At 45.4% G+C, this 26,954-nt stretch overlaps 1 protein-coding gene across 1 annotated transcript in view; it reads right to left on the reverse strand.

The window, feature by feature from the left end:
- The window catches only part of Twsg1 (twisted gastrulation BMP signaling modulator 1), a 28,123-nt gene extending 12,298 nt beyond the window's left edge, over positions 1-15,825 (reverse strand). The window contains exons 1-3 of the mRNA NM_023053.3: positions 15,705-15,825; positions 13,296-13,452; positions 2,439-2,538 (exon numbers count right to left, since the gene is read on the reverse strand). Of these exons, the coding sequence (NP_075540.1) occupies positions 2,439-2,538; positions 13,296-13,415 (220 nt within the window). The 5' untranslated portion in view covers positions 13,416-13,452; positions 15,705-15,825. The remainder of the gene's footprint in view (positions 1-2,438; positions 2,539-13,295; positions 13,453-15,704) is intronic.
- Positions 15,826-26,954: the final 11,129 nt, after the last annotated feature.

Raw genomic sequence — 26,954 nt, forward strand, 5'->3', positions numbered from 1 at the left:
CTATTAACTAAATTTATAGTTTAAAGTTTTATTTTGGTTCTAAAGGCTCTTCAATTAAATCTTTAACTCAAAAATTTAAGGCTTAAACTTAACAGGCATAAAGCTGTAAAATCCTAATCTCATAAAAGCTTGTAAACTGTTAGATAATTAAGACATGTAAGTTAATGGTCAGTTAGCTTACTGACCTCATAAAGGATTCATGCTCTTTAATGCTCTCAGAGATATGCTTACAGCCATGTGTCATGGCTTAAATATGCTTGGCCCAGGGACTGGCACCATTAGGAGGTGTGGCCTTGTTGGAGAAAGTATGTCACTGTGAGGGTGGGCAATGAGACCTTCCTCCTAAGCACGTGGGAGCCAGTCTTGGTCATGGTGTCTGTTCACAGCAGTAAAACCCTACCTAAGACACCATGCTAAGTACAGTTGTAATTCATTCACAATGATGAGTTTTATTTAGCCTCCTGTATGTGTTTTCAAGTTAAGCCATGAAAAAAAGTTACTTGTTTTAAGAAGTAACTAAAAACAAGTAAAGTTTCTTTAACTCTGGTATACTTAATAGATTATGTTCCTCAAAGTTTTCAGAGATCTGGTGGGGATAGCATTTAAAATATTTAATGAAAAAGCTTCTATACTAGACAGAAACGCCAGCTCCTAGCAGCAGCAACTGTAAGGTCTCCGAAGAAGACAGACAGGGCGCCGAGGACTCCACCTGGATTGTGGAAAGGCTAAGCACTTGGGAAAACTGCCCATGCCTCACTGGCCACCAGGGCTCAGCCCTGAGGGTAGACTGCCTTTCATCTTCTGCCTGGTCAGAGTGAGCTAGTTTCCCTAAATCCTCTTCTACATAAAAACCTCTCAGACACTCTGGGCCTGGCAAAGGCCAGAGCTGCTCTGTGCTACAGCTAAAGATTTAATGCTGCCTTGTTTGATAGCCAAAGAAGGACCACTGCCCCCCAGAGAAGCCACTCAGACCATGGGCGCCTAGGGTAACTGCCCAGGTAGCATTACATGTCTAGCACTTTAAAACAGGTCATTTGGATTATAGCACCTGCTAAGGGTCAGCCTCAGAGCTCTGAGGATGTTGGTGGCTAGGCTCCAGTAGCTTTGTCAAACAGCAGCAGTCACACCAGCAACTTCCCCAAGACTGCAGCTGCCCTGTTAGGTCACTGAATCAGGCCTCAGGCCTCATTTTCCTAGAGCTACTAGGTCTCCTGCTGAGAAAAGCTGACACAATTTACCCTGCTGGCAGACCTCACTCCAAAGGAGATAGTCACTAAATGAGTTTAAAAAGTTTTCAGATTTCATTCTCTCTCTGCCATTGTTAGACTTCGAGAGTTCAGGGTTTTATAATCAATGGAGTTCTGATAAGCTATTAATCTAGCCCTGGTAGTCTCAGAAACCTGGGACAAATGGCTAACTGAGGTACCTATTAACATATCAAGACAGATGCTGGCCAGGTCTCCCAGCATCCCTCAGTACCCGTGACTCCTCCCAGAACTCCTCACCTTACCCTAACCCTCTTCCTCCCAGGGGCTGATCTTCCTGCAATCTTTACTGAAAGAATGTGTTGGACTGTACGATGGAAACAAGCAGGGTCTCTGAGTGGACATCAGAGAGAGGAAAGTTAGTGCTGGGGAAGGGTCAGTGGGTCATAGGGTCTGGACTCCATTCCCAGCACCACAGGGCAGCTCACAACTGTCTCCAACTGCAGGGATCCAGCAGCCCCTTCTGGCCTCCACGGGCCTTGCACCCAATGTGCAACAACATACACACAGGCACCCATACACATAAAGCAAAAATAAATGTTAGAAACATCAAGAGCAAAGGAGAAAGCAGTCCTCTCTCTTCCCCTCCCTCCCACCTTGTCCCCTTTGGTAGTGTAGTCTCACTAGGGCCTCACACATGGCTGAAACCGTGCTCTACCACCGAGAGCCCTTTGTCATGCTTTTTTTCTTTCTTTTTCTTGTTTTGTTAATTTAATTATTTGTTTTATTTTGAGTCAGGTAGGCATTAAAGTCATTCTGTGAGCACATGCATGCCTAGAATTTGTGATCCTCCTGCCTCAGTCTCCTGAATAGCTGGGATTACAGGCCTCCTGCCACCCAGCCTGGCGGCTGAGAAACTCTTGTTGCAGGGAGTTGGGAAGAAAGACAAAATATATACGAAGGTACATATAACTGAGGCAGAAGACAAAGGCTGTGTTCTTACTGGAGTCCTCTCAGAGGATGTACCTCACCTGTGAAAAGTGTGGGGACAGCTTCAACCTAAAAGGAAGGGCAGCCCCAGGACTGCAAAGGTCTATAAGGGAACCTGACAGAAGGTAACAACAGTGTGTGTGTGTGTGTGTGTGTGTGTGTGTGCACGCGTGCGCCCCCTGCATCATTTAGTCAAGGATCCTATTCTGTGACTTAGAAGCTGGCCCTGGCCTGTGGACTCACCGACACAGTCGCAGCACTCGTCCCACAGGGCCCCGAGGCACAGCATGCACTCCTTACAGCAGGGGCAGTTCCCTTCTCCAGGCCGGCACTGGCAGAGCTCCTAAGAACAGGGCAGATTTTAAAGCCAAACCCCAAACAACTGCAACCAAAACTCTGAGCAAAAAATAACCGCAGCATTTTCATTTATAAACATTCATTCCTGATAGACTTTTTATTCAACAACATCATTTCCAGGAACAAAACTACCATCAGTGGTTGAGAGCAGAGAGCACTGGCTAGTCTAGAGGACCAAGACAGGTCCCCAGCATCCGCTCGGCAAGCAGCTCACATCCATCTGCAACTCCAGTTAAAGGGGATCTGGCACGCTCTTCTAGCCTACACACACACACACACACACACACACACACACACACACACTCACACACACACACACACACACACTCACACACACACACACACAGACACAACACATAGTACACATACATACATGCATACATACAGGTAAAATATAACCATAAACATTTTTTTCCAAAACAAAATACCAATATCTTTTTAAAATTGTTAGTTTGGATCCTACTGGAATTTATATAACGTCCCCACCCCCCACCCAGAGGCTGATCTAAGTGAATTACAATTCAATTTCAAGGCCAGCCTGGCTACATAGCAAGACTTTGTCTAAAACAAACAGAAATGCATCCAATAGCAAGAGCCAGTGATGTCGCTTCGTAAGTAAAGCACTTACCCAGCAAGCAAGGTCTTGGGTTCACTGGCCAACACTCCAAACCCAAAATTACTATGTGAGGGCTAATGGTACAGACAACCCAATAGTGGTGTGTTTGCCCAGGTCATGCAAGGTGTGCCATTCTATCTGTGGCCCCACATTCACAATTTCATTTATTAATCTATGATACACTGAAGCACTGTGCTTTCATAATTATTTACAGGCATGGTGTTTTCCCTCTTTGCACTGAAACTCCACGACCACTCCCATTATGGGGCAGAGGCTTTACGGTGAAGAGACCTGGGCAAGGATGGTGGACAAGAAGCAGCCTCCATGTAATACAGTGAATGAGAAAAGTCAGGATAAGAGAACGGACAACTTCAAACAAAGTCAGAAAGCACCATAAATAAAGGGGACGAGATTAGCACAATGGGTTAGCACTCAAGAGGAGAGCTGGCCAGTCTCTCGCTCTCCAAGCCTTAGGAACTGTAGCCAGAACCAGCTTGAGAATGTTGCAGACTGAGCTATCCCAAGTCCAGTCAAGTCAGGTAGCCAAGGGTCAACCTGCCCCAAGGGTGACCAGCAGCTACAGGAAGCAGCTGCAGATGACAAGGGCCAGCAGGCACCTGAGGAGTGCAGGTGGCACGGCTGGGCACTGGAGGATACTCTAGTAAGTTGTCCTCTGGCTTCGCACAGGCAGTGTGTGTGTGTGTGTGTGTGTGTGTGTGTGTGTGTAAAGGTGCATGTGTGCATGTTGAGTCCTGAGGTGACTTCAAGTGTCTTCCTCGATTGCTCTCCATGTATATATATGGAGGCAGAATCTCTTGCCAGGTCACAGCTCTTGGTCTCTGCTAGCCTGACTAGGCAGCCTGCTCCGGCGTTCACCTCCTGTGAAGTGGGGCTGTGGGCAGGCCACCACACCACTGGGGATCGGAACACCAGTCCTCATGCTTAGAGGGTAAGGGCTTAGTTCACTGCTCTATCGTCTCATGCCTCTGATGCATGTCTAACAAAATAATGATTTATATAATACCCTGATAGAAAACTGCAGAGATCTCTGCAGCAATCCTTAGTGCCCTAGGTTTCTTCTCGACCTCTCCCTCACTGTGTAACGTCCTTGCTGTTCTGTTGTCCTTGCTGTTGACAGGCCTGACTGTGCACGGCTGCCCTGACCCTGCAGTCCTCCTTAGTCTCCTGAGAGACACGATTACAGATGTGTACCACGATGCCTTGTTCTTTAAAACTGACGTCAAAAACCTTCTTAGCTTTCCCCTCTACTTTAGAAAAACATAAATGTATTTGAAAACCCTCCACTTCTCAAACAGAAAAAACGACAGAGGTAAAATGTGACATTTTCTTGGAACTGGGTTATTTATATATTTTACCAGCCTCACTATGAATAAACTTCAGTGCTGCTTAGTCAAATGGAACATGTGATCAAACCAAACACAGCATTCACAGAAGTCTCAAACAGAAAGTGACTCAAAGCTTCCAATTCCTTTCTGTGGCCACATTCCCCAGTTTTGCCGTCGGTTGTGTTTACACACGGCTGCTCTCTGTCCAGCTCACTGCCTCCTACCTCCCGGAGCTCCCATTAGGGTAGATGAGTCTCATTTTTTCAAATGAAGGTATAAAATCCACAGGACATTCGGTCGGTAAGTGGCTAGGATCTGACTCTGGTTTGAATTGGACATTACTGTTTCAAACCGTTTGGGATGAGAGACAAAGCATAATCATGCCTAGCATTTCGACACCTGGTTGTTATTCTTTCTTAGAGAAAAACCAAGCAGTCCTCAGATGAAGCCCTGTAGGCTGTTTAAGCTCTCAGTGCTGATGCCAGGGCCGAGCCACTGCTCGTGACGGTATACCAGGACTGGCTGAGCGCTCAGCCGAGACGCTAACCCAGCGCTCACTTCTCTCACTGCTTCAGCTGGTTACGGGTAGCATCATCTGTTGTCCGACTCCTTCACGTGAGGATGACCCCAGTTCACAGTGACAGCAGTTCTTCTGACTCTAGCCTCACACACAAAGCAGGAAACTCAATGTTTGTTCCCTGTGTGGTGAAGGATCCCAGTAGGTGCTCTGAAATTTTGATGACCACACTGTTCAATAACTTTATAATGAAAAAAAAGAAAATTCATACTAAATGGAAAAACTAAACATTATGGGTTATCCTCATAACTTCAGAAACTAGCAGGAGGGTTTAGTGAGAATATGCACACTTCTTAAAAAGTTTAAATGAAAGGAAAGTAAGGTGAAATTTGAGTGTAACTGTTTAATTTTTAAAATTAATTATGTGTCTACACATGTGCATGGGCACACATGAAGTGGTGTGTGTGTGCACGTCATGGGACAAGCACCGTAATCAAACTCAGGTCATGTCATAGCTAACACCTTTCCTGCTTAGCCATTCTCCAGCTCAACTCTCAGCATTTAATATACACTACGTGAGAGAGGGCAGGTATGGGCGACAGACTCACAGTGCGTGGCTTTAGTTATAAGACATTCCGGCAAGTACAAACTGTAAAGCAGAAATGGAGCCAGGCTTGAGAGCAGGCATCTTTAATCCCAGCACTCAGGAAGGAAGACCCAGGAGGATCAAGAATTAAAGACTAGCCTTTGCGACACAGCAAACTAAAGACCAGCTGGAGCCATATTAACCCTTCCTTAAAAAACAGAACGCAGAGCCAAACTAAAATGCAGGAAAAGGGGTGGGCAGGAGAAAGCCAATACAGAAGATGTTTGAGAGAGGAGACGGGTGCAAACCAAAAATCTAACTGCGTAGCCACAGGTCAGAGTAAAAGGAAGGAGAGATTCCTATAGGACCTCGCTGTGCTAAGGAAGGCAGCAGTTACTTGCTGTCTGGGATGGTCTGAATGAATGAAAATGGTCCCCACTGGCTCACTGGGAGAGGCTCAGCTGGAGTAGAATTATTTGAAAGATTGTTGGAGTGGGTGTGGCCTTGATGGAGGAAGTGTGTTCCTGGGGGTCAGGTGTGAGCTCGAAGCTACTGCTCCAGGCCACGCCTGATTGCCGTGCTCCCCACCATAATGGTCACAGACTCACCCTCTGAAACTGTAAGCCAGCCCCAATGAAATGCTTTCTTTTAAAAAAGAAATCCTGGTCATGGTGCCTCCTCACAACAGTACCACACTGACTAAGACACTATGCCCAATACCTGAGAAAAGCAAAAGCTACGTAAGGAAGAGGGTTTCATTTTGGCTCTCAGTTCACCATGGAAGGGTGCATGGTGACAGGTAGTTCTGAGGCAGCAGGAGCACGCAGCTACAGCTTACCTTCCACATCCCAGTGGGCAAGGAGCAGAGGACCAGAGGACCGAATGGCACCCTGGCTTCCTCCTTTCATTCTGTCTGGGCCCCAGGCTACTGGGAGATGTGCTACCAACCTCCATGGTGGGCCCCTCTTCAGCTAACCCTCTCTGAGAATGCCTCAAAGACATGCCCACAGCATGTCTCCAGTCGGTAATTCTAACTAAACCCAGCCAAGGTGACAGAGATGGGAACCATCACAGGTAGCCATCATACTACTTAAGCTGATTATCTGGGGTGTTCTGTCACAGTGAGGGAAAGCTAACAGACCATGGCAGACAGATGGTTGATCCAAATTGTTAGATTTATTTTTATTGATCTGAATTTCAAGTGTTATTTAAAGTTTGTTATTTTAAATTACATGTTATTCATTCATTCATCATTCAGGTGTGTGTGTGTGTACTGCCCCACATCATGTATGTGGAGGTCAGAGGACAACCTGTAGGCGTTGCTTCTCTTCTCCCCTGTGGGTCTCAGGTGCTGAACTCAGGTTACCAGGCTGGGCAGCAGGTGTTTTTACCCCATCAACTACCTTACCAACTCCTAAATCTTATTTTTATAAAAGCAGCAAAGCAGTAAAATCCAGTCAAAAGCAGCATCCAATATCACAGCTTGCCACTGCAATCAGGGCGGCTGCACATATGCACCAAGACAACCATTGGCTTGTTGACATTTAAAGCAAGGTTTCTTCCCAGTCAAAGCACAAAAATAAATATTTACACAGGGACCACCCTTGTGCACAGCAGCTGGAAAGACCGCACTGCCCTGATTGCCTGCCACCACCCTGGTAAAACATTTACATGACCAACAGACCGTGGTCTCTGTGACCTTCCAGGGAAACGTTGTTGTTTTTAGTTATTTCATGAATGCTCTGACTAAACATAAGCAAATGCTCTCACATCCTCACAGTATGTCATTTCAGCACTGCAGATGTTGTTCAAATCAAGCTAACAAAGGAAAATCTAAGTTTCCTAATGAACATCCTGTTATAAACTATGGCATTACTTTTTTTGACCGCTGGGAATCGAACCCAGAGCTTTTCACAATAGGTAAGTTCTCTGTCACATTACCAGACCATATCTCTGAATCATCATCATCATCATCATCATCATCACCACCACCATCATCATCATTGTCATCATCATCATCACCATCATCATCATTGTCATCATCATCATCACCATCATCACCATCATCACCACCATCATCATCACCATCATCATCATCAGTGTATGGGTATTTTGCCTGTATGTACCTCACCAAGGTAAGAGAGCATCAGGTCTCTAGAACTGGTGTTGCAGATGTGATCTGCCATGTGGGGGCTAGAATTCAAACCCAGCTCCTCTTGAATTAGAGAGGAAAGCTATGATGACCACCTACAATGGCAACACACCTTGTACTCTGCAGCCCGCAGCCCGTGGCTCTGTAATGAAATGTGTGTGTGTGTATGTGTGTGTGCTGCCATGTGGGGGCTAGAATTCAAACCCAGCTCCTCTTGAATTAGAGAGGAAAGCTATGATGACCACCTACAATGGCAACACACCTTGTACTCTGCAGCCCGCAGCCCGTGGCTCTGTAATGAAATGTGTGTGTGTGTGTATGTGTGTGTGCGCATGCGCACTCGTGCACCTGTGCTACCCCACATCATGTATGTGGTTCAGTGGGCTGTGCAGAAGAGCCAAGCTGTGGCCATGTTTTCCCTCTGCACTGGGATCAGCTACTTGCAGACTGTCTTGGTGGGAGAGCTGAAGGGAGAGAGCTTGGCAGTTAAGGGCTGGAAATCAAGCTCTTCCGACAACCTGGGTTTCACTCCTAGACCTACCTAATAGCTCACAACCTTCTTTAACTCTAATCCCATCTGAGTCCCTTCTCAGGCCTCTGTGGGCACCAGAAACGCATGTGGAGCACAGACACACATGCAGGCAAAGCACCTACACACAGAAAAGTACGTTCCTAAACGCTGAATGATTCGTATACAAAGGCTACAAATGCAGTTAAAAGACATGCAAGAAAATCTAAAGATAAGTTATGCAATTTCATGAATTAAAAATCAATATTGCTGAATGTCATCATTTCACAAATTGATCTACAAATTTAATATACCTCTTGTGAAAGTAGGCGTGAACGACCCCAAAGCCACAGTCTTTGAAAGAAATAATTCATAAACTCAACTCCACTGAAATATGAAACTTCTGCTCTACAGAAGCTACTCCAACCATAAATGGCAAACCAGACTAAGAGAAAATACATGCGAACACCTACCTGAGAATGACTGCTACCCGAGACATAAGAAGAACTCAAACTCAATAATAAAACAACTGGATTAAAAGCCAGGCGTGGTGGCACATGCCTTAAACCCTAGCACTCAGAGGCAGAGGAGGTGGATGGCTGAGTTCAAGGCAGCTGATTAACATAGCAAGCTTCAGTATAGCCAGACTACACAGAGAAACCTTGTTAAAAAACAACCCACAAGACCTAATTAAAGCAACCAAACAACCAAACAGAACAACTGGACTGAGTAAGGAGCAAACGTTCTTAAGACATGTCTAAAGGAGGTTACATATGCTTACAAAAAAATGTAAAAGATGTTCCACATTGGTGTGTGTGGGTGTGTGTGTGTGTGTGTGTGTGTGCACATGCATGTGTGTTTTCAGTGCTGGGGAACCCAGGGCCTCACATCATGCTAGACATGTGTACTTTTGCTAAGCTGTACACCCAGCCCAGGGAGTTGCAAATGATAACGATCATGAAATTCTACCTCAAACCTATTCCAACAGTAAATACCTAAGAGAGATGCTGGACAGCAGCGAGAACTCTTCACTTAACACTGCTGGGAACACATAGCCACACCATGGGACATTGATAACAATAAAAAGAAGTAAGAATGGTAGCTATGATGGCTAGTCTTGGTTGTCAACTTGACTATATCTGGAATTAACTAAAACTCGAGAGGCTGGGTACACCTTTAAGAGATTTTTCTTAATTAAATAATGTTTAGTGGGAAGATCCACTTTTGGGGGGGGATGGGGTAGGCAGGAGTTGTATATGTGGATGTTGTAGAAATTATTTAATCCTAACTCAGAGTTTGTTTGTTTGTTTCTTTTTTAAAAGATTTATTTTATTTATTATATGTAAGTACACTGTAGCTGTCTTCAGATACCAGAAGAGGGAGTCAGATCTTGTTACAGATGGTTTTGAGCCACCATGTGGTTGCTGGGATTTGAACTCAGGACCTCCGGAAGAGCAGTCAGTGCTCTTAACCACTGAGCCATGCCTCCAGCCCCCAGAATATCCACTTTTAATTCAGACCTTTTGAGGAGGGAAAACCCACCTTTAATCTGGCCACACCTGCTGGCAGCCTGGATAACATACATGAAAGAAGAAGGCTTGCTCTCTACCTGTTTCCTCTCACTCTCACTGGAAAGTCACTCCTTCACTGGCACTATAGCCGACTTCAAGATTCTGAGGCACACTAAAGACCTCATGGACTGAACAAGTCCTGGATTCTTGCACCTTCCATTGGTAGACAGCAATTATTGGACTAGCTAGACCAAAGCCTATACTCCATCCTAATAAACCCCCTTTCCACAGATAAATAGATACATAGACAGACTGGCCAGCAGATAAGGAGATAGACTGATTCATTCTATCTGTCCTGTTCCTCCAGGCAACCCTGACTAATACAGTAGCCATGAACAACCGTGGCAGGAACACTGCTGAATGAAAGAAGACACACTTATCATGATTCCAACTCTACAGCACTCTGGCAATGGTCAAAAGATAGATAATCAAAAGAAGAAGTGGTTGTTACAAGGCTGGAGAGACATAGGGAGGCATGACTACATTAAGAGTACAGGGGAGACTTAAGGCAATCAAACTATCCTCAAACGAGTACCATCATAAATGCACAGTATGCATGCATCTGTTAAAACCCACAGAAAAACTATATGAACAACCTTAAACAATGTGTTTTAGTTAATAACACAGGGTATCAATATTGGTTCATCTGTAGTAGAAAGTGTACCACAGTAAAGAAAGGTAATAATAGGCAGAAACTGTTGAGTGTGGTGGTACACGTCTGTAATCCCAGGTATTCACTAGGTTGAGGCAGGAGGACTCCAAGTTCAAGACCAGCATAGGTAAAATAGCAAGACTGTCTCAACAAGAAAAAAAAAAAAAACCTATTGAAAATGAATAAAGCTAGACAAAGAAGTATAAGGAAACTCTGTACCCATTTTTTTCTAAAGACCAAAAACATTTCTAAAAAATGAAGCCTACTATGTTAAATCAATTCCTAGCAAGTTTTATTACAGAAATTAACAAGATGACCCAAAAATTCATATGCAAATGCAAGGGACCCAGAATCAGGAACAAAGTCTTAAAAAGAGCGAAATGAGACTACACTACAAAGCTATACTACAAAGCTACAGCAACCAAGGCCATGCACATGCTCAGAATGGATTCTTCAAGTGTCTAGACTCAACTGTTTACATTTCAAATGTCAGGGCAAGGATGTTGTGGTGGGCAGAACAAAATGGCCCCTACAGGACATACATTTGCACTCTTAGTTCCCAGTTGGAGCACTTAGAATTACTAGGTGCTATTATAGAAGGAGGTGTGACACTTGAGGTTGGAGATTTCAAAAGCCCATGGTAGGCCCAGCTGCACTCTTTCTCTCTGCCTGCTGCCTGTGGATCAGGATGGAAAGCTCTCGGCTACAGCTACAGCACCATGCCTGCCTGCCTGCCTGCCTGCCTGCTGCCTTGTTCCCAGCCACGACAACCATGGACTCACTCTTCCTCCTGTCAACAAGCCCCAAATAAATGCTTTCTAAAAGTTGCCTTTCTCATGGTGTCTCTTCACAGCAACAGAAGACTAAGACAGATGTTATACTAAAAGTTCCAAAAATGCCGGTGGCGCACACCTTTGATCCCAGCCCTTGGGAGGCAGAGGCAGGCGGATTTCTGAGTTCGAGGCCAGTCTGGTCTACAAAGTGAGTTCCAGGACAGCCAGGGCTACACAGAGAAACCCTGTCTCAAAGGGGATGGAGGGCACCAAGGAAACAAGGTTCCCTAAATTCACACACACACACACACACACACACACACACACACACAGGCATAATAAAGTTAAATTTTTGTTTTGTTTCATTTTGGGTTTTTGTTTGTTTGTTTGTTTTGTTTTGTTTTGGAGACAGGTTTTCTCTGTGTAGCCCTGGCTGTCCTGGAACTCACTCTGTAGACCAGGCTGGCCTCGAACTCAGAAATCCGTGCCTCTGCCTCCCAAGTGCTGGGATCAAAGGCATGCGCCACCATGCCCGGCTAAAGTTAAAATTAATAACAGATTTCTCTAGATTTGAAAGGCAAATTTTAAAGGTTCTACAGAGTATGTGATTCATGTAACTAGAATTCAAATTACTAATGAAAAGGAGGAAAATATCAGGAATAGGCACAAAAAATAAAAATCCTTGATCTATAAAATTACTTATGATTGTAGTCTCAAGCGAGAATTAGAGCCAAAGTTGGTGGACTCACTCTACATGGAAAGCTAACAGAGGCTGTGTGTCTCTCTTTGTAAACGTGTAATCTGAAAGGCTCAAAACCCTAAACCTTCCTGGGCATGAACATGACATCACAAGTGGAAAATTCCACATCTGACAGCCGATGAGGCGTTGTAGTCAAAACAGCTAAAAATACTGCAGAAGGTCACTCCCAGGCAAAGCAAAGCGCACGGCAAGCAAATAGGTTTACTCTTTAGACTGCGTCTCACAACTAAGGTAATTTCATACGTGTGTGTGTGTGTGTGTGTGTGTGTGTGTGTGTGTGTGTAAAATGTATATTTGCCTTATACATACATACATACATACATATTGGCATATATATTTATGCAATTCTAAAAATTTCAAAATGTGAAACACTTTGGCCATAAACATTTCACACATATTCAGCCTGTACGCATAGCTGATAAATTTCGTGGGGCCATGGTCAGCACCTAGAATGGAGGACACAAAAGACATGGCCCCCTCAAAGAGAAGAAAGACTGCTGGAGGGATGGGGAGAGAGAAGCTACATAATTTATCTGTCACTGTCACAACATCATGGAGAATAGTAACCAGGATGCTGAGTGAAAGAGTCATGGGCTTAGCAGCCAGAAACAGGTCAGAACAGGTCAAACCCACAACCATTTCCCAGCTACAGGAACGTCACCAAATGACCGTCACTTTTCATCTCAGCAAAACGACAGGTAATTACATGGGTTTGCCTCGCTTCCATTGGAAAGGATCATTTTTCACATACTTGGGAGAAGAGTCTATAGTCCTGGCCAACAATCTGCCTGCAACATGAGTGAGCCTGAACCGGAACCACCCAGCCACACTGCCTCCCAGACTTGAGTCCCTGAGAAGCTTCACGAGATAATGTATTTTGGCTGTAGTTGCTAGGTTTTGATATAATCTGTTACACAGCAACCGGAAAATAATACGTTATATGTAATAATCTATCTATTAACTGACAGGCTAAAAGTCTTCTAAATATAGTTATTAAGACTCTGTCATCTAAGCTAGATTGTAGACAGTAGTACACTCATCACCCATAACAGCTTATACAGCAGACTAGCATACTGCAGATTGAACTTCTTGAACCAATTTTGGTCGGATGGAAGATAGCCATAAAGATAAAAAACAAAGTTCGGTACCGCCGACCCTGGCCCACTGCTCAGACGGTGTGTGTACCTGCTTTGATATATCCCTATAGTATCTACCTGCACACAGTATGTTTCAGTATTAACGAAGGTACCTTGAATCCTTACCTGAATGAGGCATTTGCTCACATCGCTGGCACAGAGTGCTTTGTTACAGCTCTGGGACACGGGGAGACACAGCAGGAACGTCAGGGAGGCTAGAGCTAGCACAATATAGTGTGACTTCATGGTTCTTCAAAGAAGTCACTCAGTAGCTTCCAAGAAGCTAGAAAAACAAAGCAACGAGAAACTTTAATTCAAAGGCAAGTGGTAGGTTACAAACTAAGACGAAACCAAACAAAAAAACATGGAATATAAGTCAAGAGTCACTTGCTTGTGTCCAACCCCCTGAGGGATCATTTGAGGAACATTCTCAAAGATCACTTAAACATTCAAACATTCAGGCTTGGGTGGCCATCTTTAAAGAATGAACCGCAAACTACTCAGACATGGAGATGATTAAAATCCTAGTTAACACTGCTGAGGTCCCAGCCATCCGAAAGGATCCAACTGTAGCGCTACAACTCAAGTTTCAACATCATATTCAATTTAAAATAATTTATGTAAGAACTAATAATACTGCCAGGTGTGGTGGTGCAGGCCTTTTTAAATTCCGGTACTCAGGAGGCAGGGACTCAGGAGGCAGGGATTCAGGAGGCAGGGACTCAGGAGGCATGTTCAAGGCCAGCCCCACCCACACCGGGGCTGGAGAGATGGTTTTAGTGGTTAGGAGTATGTTACTGCAGTTTCAGAAGACTTGAGTTTGGTTCCCAGCACCTATCTGGGACAGCTCGAAATCACCTGTAACTTTAGCTTCGGGGGGAGGGGCGCTGAACCCTATGACTTCCTGGGGCACCTGAACACGGAACACACGCTCACACACACATAATTAAAAACAATAAAAATACATCTTTAAAGCTATTACTTCTGCGTTACGTTAAAGCACCCTGTAGGTGCTCACACGTGCAGCTGGAGATGAAATCCAGGGCCTCGCGTGTGTGAGGCAAGGTTTCTACCATGAACTACACCTTCAGCTCCAATGTTCAAAATCTGAGCATCAAAGCAAAACTGTGAAGGAAAATTATTCTGGTGATTATCTCACTTTGTTGGTAAAGGACTTGGGGGAGAGGCGCAGGAACCACAACCATTCTTAACTGCATTAAGAATTGTAGGTAAATGGGAAGATATTCTGTTAGTACGGTAGATTCTTCTGTTCTTAAGAAGTATCACAGTACAGAAAGAAAACAGAGGGGCACCAGCACAAATTCTCACAGGGGTTATAAGTGGGGGCTGGCAAGATAGCTAGGTGGCTAACAACACTTGCCTGACATGCCTGAAAGCCTAAGTTCTACTTGGGAGGCAGAGGTTGGCGGATTTCTGAGTTCGAGGCCAGCCTGGTCTACAGAGTGAGTTCCAGGACATCCAGGGCTACACAGAGAAACCCTGCCTCGAAAAACCAGGAAAAAAAAAAAAAAAAAAAAGGAAGAGAATTGCCTCCCTCCAAAGTTGTCCTTTGGCATACACACCATGGCGCAGGTGCACAGGTATGCTTGTGTGCGCATAAACACGCTCGCGCACCCACTAAAATTTTAAAGATATAATTTCTTAAGGCTAAAACACAAATTCCCAACAAAATCAATTAAATAATAGCTGGGCCTGATGAGACACGCCTGTGATCCCAGCATTTGGCAAGCAAGGCAGGAGGATAATGAACTGCAGGCCAGCTTTACTTCCAAGTTAGATAAATTAACGATAAAAATAAGGGGCTAGAGAGATGGCTCAATGTCTTAAGAGCACTTGCTACTCTTGTAGAGGACCCGAGTTCGGTTCCCAGCACCCACACTGGCAGGGCACAAGGGTCAGCAAGCCCAGCTCTGGGGCATCCAATGCCCTCTTCTGGCCCCTATAGCAGTGCCAAGACGAAAAGTGTGCATACGCATACAGACGCATGCATTTTATTTTAAAGGAGTCAAAATAAATCCCCTCAAAACAATAAAATACAATTTTGATGTAGGGCCGGTTAGAAAGTGGACCCTGCTGGTTACAAAACTAGGAGATGGCGCTACACCACAGGCTCTGCATGGGGTATGACTCCGTTCTGAAACAGAAAGTCCAGAGCTCCTGCCCGCCGGCGGGGAACCGTTAGTAATCCCATTTTCTCGCCCGCTCCCTGCGGACCCAGCCGGCTCCCTGGGCATCCTGCCCACAGCCGGTGCGGCCCCGTCGCCGCTGCCGGCCGCGGGGACCCACAGACACCCCCGGCTGCCCCGAGCGTCTTCCCGCCGTCCTCCGGGAATCCAGGTGACCGCGGGGGAGGAGCGCGACACCCCACACCAGCGCCCGGACCCGAGGTTCCGAAGGCGGTGGCACCGCGGCCCTTTGTCCCCGCCGTTCGGGCCTCTCGGCGCCCGCATCCCCGCCGAGCGCCGCGGCCTGGCTTCCTAGATGCCGCCCGCCCGCGCGCCCGAGCTCGCTCACCGTGGCCCCGGCCTCCTCCCGGCCGCCGAGCCTCCAAGCAGCTCCCGCGAACCCCGGCGCCGCGGACACACAGGCCCGCGCTGTCCCCGGCCGCTCCCAGGCCCGCGCCGGGCTGCAGGCCACGCCCCCTGGAGCCCGGGCTGGGCACGCCCTCGGCCACGCCCCCAGGTGTGTGCGCTCCGGCCTCTCGCGGAGCCGGGCCCCGCCCATCAGCCGTCTGGTCTGCTGCCACCTGTTGGGCGGCTTACCTCTGCTGCCAGCCGCTGTGCCCTGCGGTTCGGTTCAGCAGCTCTGCCACAAAGCTGATTTGTCCTCCTTACTGGATATAAGAATGAGGCACAGGGCAGATGAATAGAACAGGACTGATACTTGACGTGCGAGGCAAGGTTCATTTTAAATACGTGTTTAAGCACCTAGGGATCACTGGATACGGATCTGTCCCACACTTCAGTCACTAATTCATAAAAATGTTAAGCCTGGCACTGCCAAAAAGGAGAGAAGGCAGCAGTGAATCCTGCTCAGGAATGTCACTAGGTATGGGAGGGAGACCAACTGGAAGAAGCCTCAGTTGGAACGGAGGTCAGGTCAGTATTGGCTTGACCAGTCATTGAGTCTTGAACTTTAGGAAGATGGGGCTTATCCCACCAGTAGCCCACAAATAAAGTACATTTAGGTCTTTACCATAACCATTGCTTTTCCAGCAATATTCCACAGCCATTGAGTTGGAGCCCACATGGCCAGTTCACTTTGGGAGCAATGGCCTAGTGTCAAACCCTTTCTTAACCTAGGAAGTGTCTTAAACTCTCCTTGGTTTACTGGGAGGCAGCAGCCTAGAAAAAATTGGCTGAGATGGATAGTAATAAATTACTAGCTAATGTGGGTCATAGTGCTGGTATTAATACATTTTGTAAAGTAAGCATAGGTTTTCTTTAAAAATCGGGGGCTGAGTAGATGGATCAGTTAGTAAAAGACCAGGGTTCAGATTCATATGCCCATATGTTCATATGTCAGGCACAGGGGTTGATATATGAAACCCAGCCCTAGAAGGAGGTAGACATAGGAGGATTTCTGGGTTCACTAAAGCTCCAGGTGCCATGAGAAACCCTGTTTAGGAAAATCAAAAGTAAGAAAGCCACCCAAGGTGGTGGTTCAGCTCATAAGGACATCTGTCACCAAACCTGATGACCTTATATTTAGCTGCCACCAAGCCTTATAGTCAAGCCTCAAGATCCACAAGGTGGAAGTAGAGAGCCAATTCTTGCAAGTCATCTTCTGATCTCCACATGTGTGCCACAGAAGGAGTGCAAACACACACACACACACATGCAAGTACACACATACACACACACGCACATATATACACGTGTGTGCACACACATGTGCACAAGTGCACATACACACGCTTGGGTGCGCGTGCATATACATACATACATGTGTACACACTATTTTAAATATAGGATGACATAAGAGTATGTTATACACCAGCCATGCACATATGCACACACTAATAGGTGCATATACATCCCACACATTAAATGAAGCTCCCCTGAAAACTACCCTAAGAAAACAAGGGTCTACACCTATTAAATTTTACGGATCTTATTCTCAGCATTATTTATGAGTTACAGAGATTACGATCCACTACATCAGTGGGCTAGTCCAACCATTTAAAATGCTATTGTAGATCACTGACTCCCAAACCTCTTGTTCACAGGATTCTATACTGTTGAAAACATGGAGTGTTTCAAAGAGGTTATGTGTATCGTTTCAATATTTGAAATTAAATTTTTTTAGTTAAAATTGCTCATTATTTCATTAAACCCAGTACATAGTTACATAGATAACATTTATTTTAATAAGTGCATTTAAAAAAATAAAACTGTGATGGATTAAACACTATCCCCGTAGGCTTGTGTGTTTGAACATATCCCCAGTCAGTGGCACTGTTTGTAAAGACTGAGGGGTGGGAGATACTCCACTGGGGGCTGACTTTGAAGTTTGATAAACTGGACCCCGTTCTCTGTCTGCTTCCCATGTAGGGAACTATGTGATTTGTCAGCTTACCCACCCTGAAGGGACGCCAAGGGACTTGGGTTTCAGGAGCCCTGGATCAAACACTCCTCGTCATCCTGGAGCTCCATCCATGCTGGTGGCTCTGTAAGGAGCCCCTATTTGTGCCCAATACCCACCGCAGTGGGCTGGACCATGTGGCTTGTAAGGATGCTCAGCCACTGTTGATGCGAACTCTGTTTTGTTTCTCTCTCGTTTCCTCCCTGTCCTGTGAGGTCTCCTGAGTCTTTCTACTCCATGTTGGATCCTCAGAACAACAGGCTGGACGGACGGACGGACATACTGCGACAAAGGACTAATGCTGCGCCTAAACAAGGGAGATTTCTGTGACGCCAACAACGCCCTGCGTGATGGACCCTGAAATGATGGCCCAAGGTCACACGAATGAGAACACATCCAGATCAAAGAGAGCATCAGGACCCACCAGGGAAACTTGGGCTCTGCCTCTTTTCCCTGTACAACCCGGAGACTCTTGAGAACACTCTGAAACAGTGTTTAGATCATCAGGCCTCTGCATTTGCCAGTGTGATCATGCCCTTTATGATAATGATGATGATGATAATAATAAGTAATAGTAATAACAATGCTCTTTTCTTGACTTTACCACCAGCTTCTTTTTCGTTAGTTTTCTGGGATGGAGGTGGGGATGGGGCCCTGAGCCTAGTCCACAAGGACTCTTGGGAACTGGGGCTTTTGACCCAATTCTGATTGGTTCTAACCTCATTGCTAGCCATAGGAGGCCAGGTGAGGGGTCCCAGCATGAACAAAAACCCAGTGAAAATGGGAACACCTCTTTGCCAGCTTCTGGTTAAGACATTACAAACTCATTTTTTTTTCTTTCTTGAGTGGATCAAATCAGCTGAGTTTACAGATTTTGAGTCAGAGGAGCTTCAGTTTCTCAGCCTCTCCAACCAGCTTGAGTCAGGAAGTGGGGGTGGGGTGGGGTGGGGGTGGCAAGCACCTTAGCAGCACACCGCACTCTTCAATTCTCCTCTCTGCTCTGTTATCTCCATCGCTGCTGCAGCAGAAAGAGGACAAAGGCAGAAAGCCAGTGTCTTTCAAGGGACTGTGGACTCTGCTTTAAGTAGGAACAATGTAGGCAGGATTGCTATAAACTGCCCTTTAGGCACCGACCACAAGACAGTGTCTTTCAGCAAAATGACTCTCAAGGACCACTGAAATATTTACATGTGCCCTTCACAAACATGACATGGATCGCTGCTGCCCGTCACGGTAGGTTCAAACTTGTTTAGATATTTACGAATCTGCTTTCACTTTAGATTCCACCCTTCTGAGCATAGAAACAATACATGTGTGCCTGAGCAATGGTGACCATGGATGATAATAGGCTGTTCTATTTTATCCTACAGATGTTGTTCCTGCTGGTATCTCCTGCCTGTAATCATTAGCAGTTGGGAGACCACACAGGAACACTGAAAGCTCCAGGCCCAGTCTAGCCTTTCAAATGAAAGAAAGCCTGTCTGTCTCCCAACACTATTTCTGTTTGTGTCTATTGCTACTAGTCCCCTGAGCCCTGCAGAGTCCCACATTTATACACATTACATAAAACACAATCCTCAATACCATTATATATATATATATATATATATATATATATATATATTTTAAAAATCTACGTGTTCCTTCAAAAATATTTAAATTTTTATTTACGTTAGTGTTCTGCCTACATGTATGTCTGTGTGAGGGTGTGAGATCCCTTGAAACTGGAATTACAGACAGTTGTGAACTGCCTATGTGGGTGCTAGGAATTGCTCCCAGGTCCTCTTGAAGAGCAGCCAATGCTCTTAATTGCTGCTGCTAAGCCATCTTTCCGGCCCTAGGTGTTCTTTTTTATACTGGTGACATTTTCGAGAAACTTCTCCGGTGGTATGATAGTTAATTTTGTCCACGTGAATTCAGAGACATCTGAGAAGTTTGTAAAATACACCTCTAAGTGAGTCTATGAGAGAGTTTCCAGAGATGGACCTCCAGGGCTCTGAGCTAGCCAGTCGCTTAATCTACTGATGGATTTAAAACCTGAACATATGTTGAGGTATGGTATGGAGAACTGAGAAAGGTAGGACCTGTCCAGAGGAAGTGAGTTCTTGAGGGTGTGCCTCTGAAGGTTTTGTTTGTTTGCTTGTTTTTTTTTTTTTTTTTTTAAAGATTTATTTATTTATTACATGTAAGTACACTGTAGCTGTCTTCAGACACACCAGAAGAGGGCGTCAGATCTTGTTACAGATGGTTGTGAGCCACCATGTGGTTGCTGGGATTTGAACTCTGGACCTTCGGAAGAGCAGTCAGGTGCTCTTACCCACTGAGCCATCTCACCAGCCCTGTTTGCTTGTTTTTAAGAGAGTCTCCTTATGTAGCTCTGGCTGTACTAGAACTTACACAGGCCTACCTCTGCCTCCCAAGTGCTGGGACTAAGGGTATGCACCACTAAGCCTGGTGTCATATGTCAGGACCCAGAGATGTACTTGGGTCAGAAACCTGTTTCTTTCTCTTCCTAGCATGTTCATATTGTACACATTTTTTTTTTCCTGCTTTTCATGGGTTTTTGTTATTTTGTTTTTCGTTTTTCTGTTTTTGGTATCTGGAAGATAGGGGGCCAACAAGACAGGCTTGTTAGGGCTGTGAGAGTGGAGGATTTGACGCTAACAGCTCTGCTTACTTAGGATGAGAGGGCAGATGTACTTAACAGGGACGCGGATCTGACAAACAGCGGGTGGGTCATTCATGTGCCAATCACTCAGTTAAACATTGGCTAGTGTTAAGTATATAACAGGACAGGTAATCTAATTCCCAAGTGTTCTCATGTATAAAATGAAGATCTTTTTTAAATGTACTTGGTAAGAGAATGTTTAGAGCTAAATGAGATGATGTCAAGCGGCCAGCACGTAAGTGTTTGCCTCCTCTTCTGTCCATTTGTGTAAACCGAGAAGTAAGAGGGATGAGCAGGCTTAGGAGAGTATCAGGGGTGACCTATATGTCCAGTTGGCCATCACTACTAGGTATCCACACAGAAATGACAATCAGTCATCAGAAATGAAGTTGGGCACTCAGACAGAGGTTCGGATTCATGACTGGAATATAGGGTGTCATTGACACTGATCACCACAGAAGGGGGTGAGCTCCAGAGGCAGAGAATAAAGGTAGAGGACCAAGTCACGGGGAACTAACTCTCTAAAGACTGCTGAGAAGAACTTTGGAGTCACACTGTGGTACTTTATTGGTATAAGAAAGAGATGCTGCCCTTGACCGCAAGTCTAAAGTGATGCAAAAAAGCCTCTCTACATAGAGGGGGGCAGAACACACAAGCCATGGCACTTTCTATAAGGGGCCAGAATACAGTGGCTCAGACTGCCAATTCTCCAGCCTGGAAGTCCCAACTTGCTGAATACCTGTTCCTTAGCTTGCAGCAATTTTTAAAAAAAAATATCTTTTCATGTGTATGCATGTGTTCTTACATGGTTACATGTGGAAGAGCAGGTACCCATTTCCGTGTGCATGTAGAGGCCCAGAGTTGAGGTCTGAAATCTTCCTTGATCAATCTCTTGCTCTTCCTATTATATTTGCACTATCCCACCCCAACCCCCCAGGCTGAGGACTGAACTCAGGGCTGTGTGCTTGCTAGAGTTAAATCCCAAGCCCCAACCTTGGTCGTTTAGTCAAGCTCAGAATTCCTAGGCAGCTTGCTTGGAATGGAGAGAATTCCATCTGTGTTTTCAGGGGCTGGAACTACAGGCAGGCTGCTGGGCTAGCCCAGTGTTTCCATGGATGCTGGTGATCTGAACTCAGGTCCTCTTGCTCACCTAGAAACTAGGCTTTAAAAAACGGAGTCATCTCAGCTGCACACATTGTTCTTTGAAGGCCAGACCCACGACGTGAGGAGGAAAGAAGGCAAGGCAAGGCAATGGGATGAATGCCACCGGAGACCAAGCCACGGGCAGCCGCACTGGTTCATCCTCCTTTGCCTCTGTGACCATATTCTGTGGCCCTGCGGTTGCGCAACTGAAGCGTGAGGAATCCGCTGATATTTTGCTTGGGGCCCGACTTCAGAAATGTGCTCTCTGATATTAATCACCAGGAGAGTGAGCATAATTGGCTGGCTCTGAAGCAAAGGCTGGAAGATACCAGCGGACAACAGATCCAACTGAACTTGAGCCAGGAGGAGGAGCAGGAGCAGGAGCAGGGGGAGGGGGAGGGGGAGAAGGAGGGGGAGGAGGAGGAGGAGGAAGAAGAGAAGGGGGAGAAGTTGTTGTTGATTTGACTTTGATGAGATTCCAAGAACAACACAAATGAAGCCAGCCTGCACCAGCAGAAGGGTCAGGTAGTGCCTCCCAAAACACAATTCAGTCACTCCTCAGAGAGCTTCCAACCCTGGAAGAATCGAAGAGAGCATTCAGGGGCCATGCAGCCCAACTCCCTCAGCTGGGAATGAGGAGTGAGGAATGCTGGGAGATTTTGTGGCCAAGACAAGCACTGATAGCTGGGCTCCAGCATGGATGTGTTGATTGTTTATCCCGCTGAGAGTGGGATGGGGTGTGGGGGGGGGGGGGAGGAACAAGGCTAGACTTGAAGGTACAGAGACAGAGGTATCAAAGAGACAGCTTCGAGCAAACAGCTGTGAAGAAACCAGAAGTAGGAGGATATGGCTAAACCTCAGCAAAAACATCAATGCTCTATGTCAGGAAAGAGGCTGGCTGGCTCTAACTCCATTCTTAGACACCCATCATAGTGGCTCTTAGCACAAAGTGGGGTCTCATATTACACTCAGTTCTCTGGGCTGAACCTGAGTAAATTGCTGTCCTCAGTTCTACAGTGACCAGTCTCTCTGTTTTTATTTGTTCCTAAAACCCTAAGTCACAGTCTGGTGCTGAGTTGGACATGGGGATGCATCCTCTGCTGGAACCTGACCGTTCATGGAGCCAATGACCATAGCTCTGTGACTGGCACACGGTAGACGCACACGTGCTTAATCAAGTAATGTCTCCACAAGGAGATTTTTGGAACCTTGCCCCAACTTGGAAATCAACCTACGCTAATTAAAAACAAAACAACGAGAGAAAAACAACCACCAGACGCTAGCTAGGGCTGATGCCCAAGAAAACTGCAGAATTTCAATCAGCTAAGTGTATCTCTGGCCAAGCAACATCCAGCCTACCTTCCAACATCACCTCGGAAAATGACCTTGATCGCAAGTCCTAGATAGATTTTGGCTATTGTTGCTATGAAATAAATCACCCCAAAACTCAGTGGCCTAGTATGTTTCATTCTTTCACAGGTTTTATGGAGCAGGAATTCAGGATGGGGTCATCTGGATAGTTCACCCCTCCAGACCTCTTGTGCAAGTTCTGGTCCTCAGAGGGAAGCTGGCAGAAAGTAGGTCATTTGTAGAAGAGAGAGGATGGACTGCAGATGACCTTTCGTTTTCTGGCTTGAGCTACTGAGGAAGAGGGACAGCAGGTTTAGGAGTGGGAATCAGGAGTGCCAGAAATAAATGTCCAGTCTGTGCTGTTTATTATTCTTGGAGAAACTACAAAGTGTTGGTAGACAAGAGGGTTAGCCTAGGGTTTGGACTAGTGGTTAAAATTCAGGGTTGTCAGTAGGTAAAGGAGCCTGGTGCCTGGCCTGAGGACCAGAGCGTGATTCCAGGAACTTACAGAAGAGAACCAACTCCCTAGAGTTGTCCCTTTTCTCCACATATGTGGTGGTACTTGCCCCTGACCATCATAAGATAAATAAGTAATTAATATTTTTAAAAACACGTAAGTTGGATACTTGATTTGTTAATAAAAAAATAAAACTTAAAAAATGTAAATGGAGATACATCTGTGTGGGTGAGCAATGCTTTCAGAAACCATAGGTTATCAACAAAAATCACAGTGAAAGGTCTGGACCAGCTCCCTATAAATTGCTAGGGCCCTTACAACCCACTGCTGTTGGTTGCTTATCACAACTAGACGGCAAGGCACTACTGCTGAAGATGCTGTGTACTTTAGTCACGGGTCATAAAGAAATCAAGCTGGAACTTGGCTGGAAGCTTTCTCCCTTCTGTCTAAGACTCATAGCAGGAAGTGCATTGCAGGCTGCCAGGGTTACTCAGGTGTGGGCCCTCTGGCCAGGTAATTATGAACAAATTCTCATCCAACAGCAATGTGCTATAGGATGGCCAACTGCTTTCTGATTGGATTTGATGACTGCTCCACAGGAGGGAGTCACCCCTGCTACTGTAAACCCACACAATAGCTACCCGCTGAGGGAGTCAGAGGTACTAGTGGAGAAGTTACTGTGGCTGATAAAAAGACATGTCATACCTGGAACTCTATCTTCGAAGCAACCACATTTACATCTATAGACTAGTGTAGCTATTAACTTCGGTCAGAGAAGCTTCTTTTTTGCAGAGATCAAGTGGTGCCTTCAGAGATTTTTGTAACTGGTTAAAATGGGAAGAATAGATGACCACTGAATATGAAGCCATAAACAAGACATCTACAAACACCTCCACTCCACTTCTAAGGCTGAGGTTACACTGTGAGAGAAGAGGCAGGAGGAATGGAGGAACCAGAGGAAGAGTGGGATGAGGGAAGCCATGATGAACACTGACTTCTGGACAGGCCACGTCGGTTGTACGGCTGAGCTTTTGGCAGCTGTGACGTCTTGCACAGGATCTTCACAATCCTGGGCCGGTCAACAACTCTGTTGTTGAAAGGGGAGGGGGACCCATGATGTCCCAGTCTTCCCTGAGGATTTCCTTAGTTAACAGGTGATGGTCAGAGTGGGAGGTGTTTTCTTTAATTGTGTAGCCACTGGTTAGATTCCCAGAGTCCTGTAAAGAGTCCTAATGAACTAGGACACACACAGCCAGGAAAGTAGAAGGGGAGGCTAGATGGGAAAAGAAAGGGAGAGCAAGCATGGGGTGGGGACAGAAGAGGGTAAGAGAGTGTGTGTGAATGACTGAACTATGTTACAGACATCTATGAAAATGTCCAAATGAAATCCATCGTATTTAATTAATGTATGCTAATCATGTAAGAGTGGGTGCTAAGGAAGGAATTATAGAGAGGGTAAGAACAACAGAAATAAGGCACTCGGGTATGAAACTCTAAAAAAAGAAGAGGAAAGAAAGAAAGTGAGTTTGTAACATCTTCTAGGGGCTGGAGAGATGGCTCAGTGGATAAGAGCACTGACTATTTTTCCTTAAGATCTGGGTTCAATTTCTGGTAACCACATGGCATTTCACAACCATCTGTAATTCCAATTCCAGTGGAACCAACACACTCACACACATAAACATGCAGGCAAAACATCAATGAACATAAAACAACCAAACAAAAAATAACAGAAATTGTTCTACAGACATGGCTCAGCAGTTAAGAGCTCTCGATGGGAGCTGGAGAGATGGCTCAGCGGTTAAGAGCACTGACTGCTCTTTCAGAGACTATGAGTTCAAATCCCAGCAACCACGTGGTGCCTCACAACCATCTGTAATGAGATCTGATGCCCTTTTCTGGTGTGTCTGAAGACAGCTACAACATACTTATTCATATAATAAATAAATCTTTTTTTTAAAAAGCTCTCAATTAATCCCCAAAGGACTTGTTGCAGCTCACAACCGTCGTAATTCCAGTCCCAGGGGATCTGAAGCCCTTTTTGTGGCCTCTGGCCACCAGGGACATCGGTGGATGCACAGATGTCCATGAAAAAAGAGAATAACCACACTCATAAAATATTTGCCAGGCATGGTGCATGTCTTCATCCTAACACAGAGGCAGGAGGATTTCTGAGTTCTAGGCCAGCCCAGTCTGCCTAGCAAATTCCAGGACAGCCAGGGCTACATAGAAACTCTGCCTTCAAACCAACCAACCAACCAACCAACCAAAAATCTGCAGAGGTTTTACAATTTTAATCTTGAAATCTGTCTCTTCCCCATAGTTTTTCTTAGTGGGGTTTATAAACTAATTAATTGTTTCAAAGACTCATCTTTGTGTTTTGTTGCTTTTCTTTAATCATTACTATTGTAAAATATATTCTTTGACTCTGAAACAGTTAGAAGTTTTCTGGTATTTTTCTACTTGTTTTTAAATGTAATTTCACTATGTAAAGGCTACATACTGAAAGATTTCAACTTTTGTAATTTAGAAATTTTGTGATGCTTGCTTTTTTTTTTTCTGTTGCAGGAGATCTCTCTAGAATAAGCACTCTAGCCACAAGAGTGGGAGACAGATGTCACTGGTGGCCTGAAGCCAGGACAGTTCTCGAAAGGTTTTGTCAGTTCAGTTTGCATCCTCAGAGTCTAAAGTCACAGGCAGAGTGGCCAAGCTGGCCAAGAGTTTATACAAGTGTATATGGCAGCCAGCTTTTGCTTTTAAAGCTAAGAGTCATCGCTGGCAGGTGTAAAGTGTGAATCACAGCTGACAGATATAAGTGTGAGTCATAGTTTACAGGTGTAAGTGTGAGTCATAGCTGACAGATGTAAGTGTGAGTCATAGCTGACAGGTATGAGTCATAGTTGACTGGGATAATTGTGAGCCATAGCTGACAGGTATATGTGTTAGTCATAGATGACTAGTGTGTGAGTCATAGCTGACTGGTATAAGGTGAGTCATAGCTGACAGATGTAAAGTGTGAGTCATAACTGACAAGTGTTAAGTATGAATTACAGGTGACAGGTGTGAGTTGCAGCTGACAGATGTAATTGTGAGTCATAGCTGACAGGTATACGTGTTAGTCATAGATGACTAGTGTGTGAGTCATAGCTGACAGGTGTAAAGTGTGAGTCATAGCTGACAGGTGTAAAGTGTGAGTCACAGCTGACAGGGGTGAGTCATAGTTGACTGGTATAATTGTGAGTCATAGCTGACAGGTGTAAGTGTGAGTCATAGCTGACAGGTCTAAAGTGTGAGTCATAGCTGACATGTGTTAAGTATGAGTTACAGCTGACAGGTGTAAGTGTGAGTCGCAGCTGACAGGTGTAAGTGTGAGTCACAGCTGACTGGTGTGTTTGTGGTTAGGTTTTATTTTTCCAGGTTATTCTGTTCCAGGCAGCAAATGATGCCATGCTTGGCAATGAGCTACACAAGCGGCACTTTAAGTCCAGTAAGTGGCCTTTTCTGTCTTACTCTATTTCAATATGGTACAGCTAATTATTTCTTCTGAGACAGGGTCTCCCTA

This window comes from Mus musculus, chromosome 17, assembly GCF_000001635.26.
Source record: "Mus musculus strain C57BL/6J chromosome 17, GRCm38.p6 C57BL/6J".
Taxonomy (NCBI): domain Eukaryota; kingdom Metazoa; phylum Chordata; class Mammalia; order Rodentia; family Muridae; genus Mus; species Mus musculus.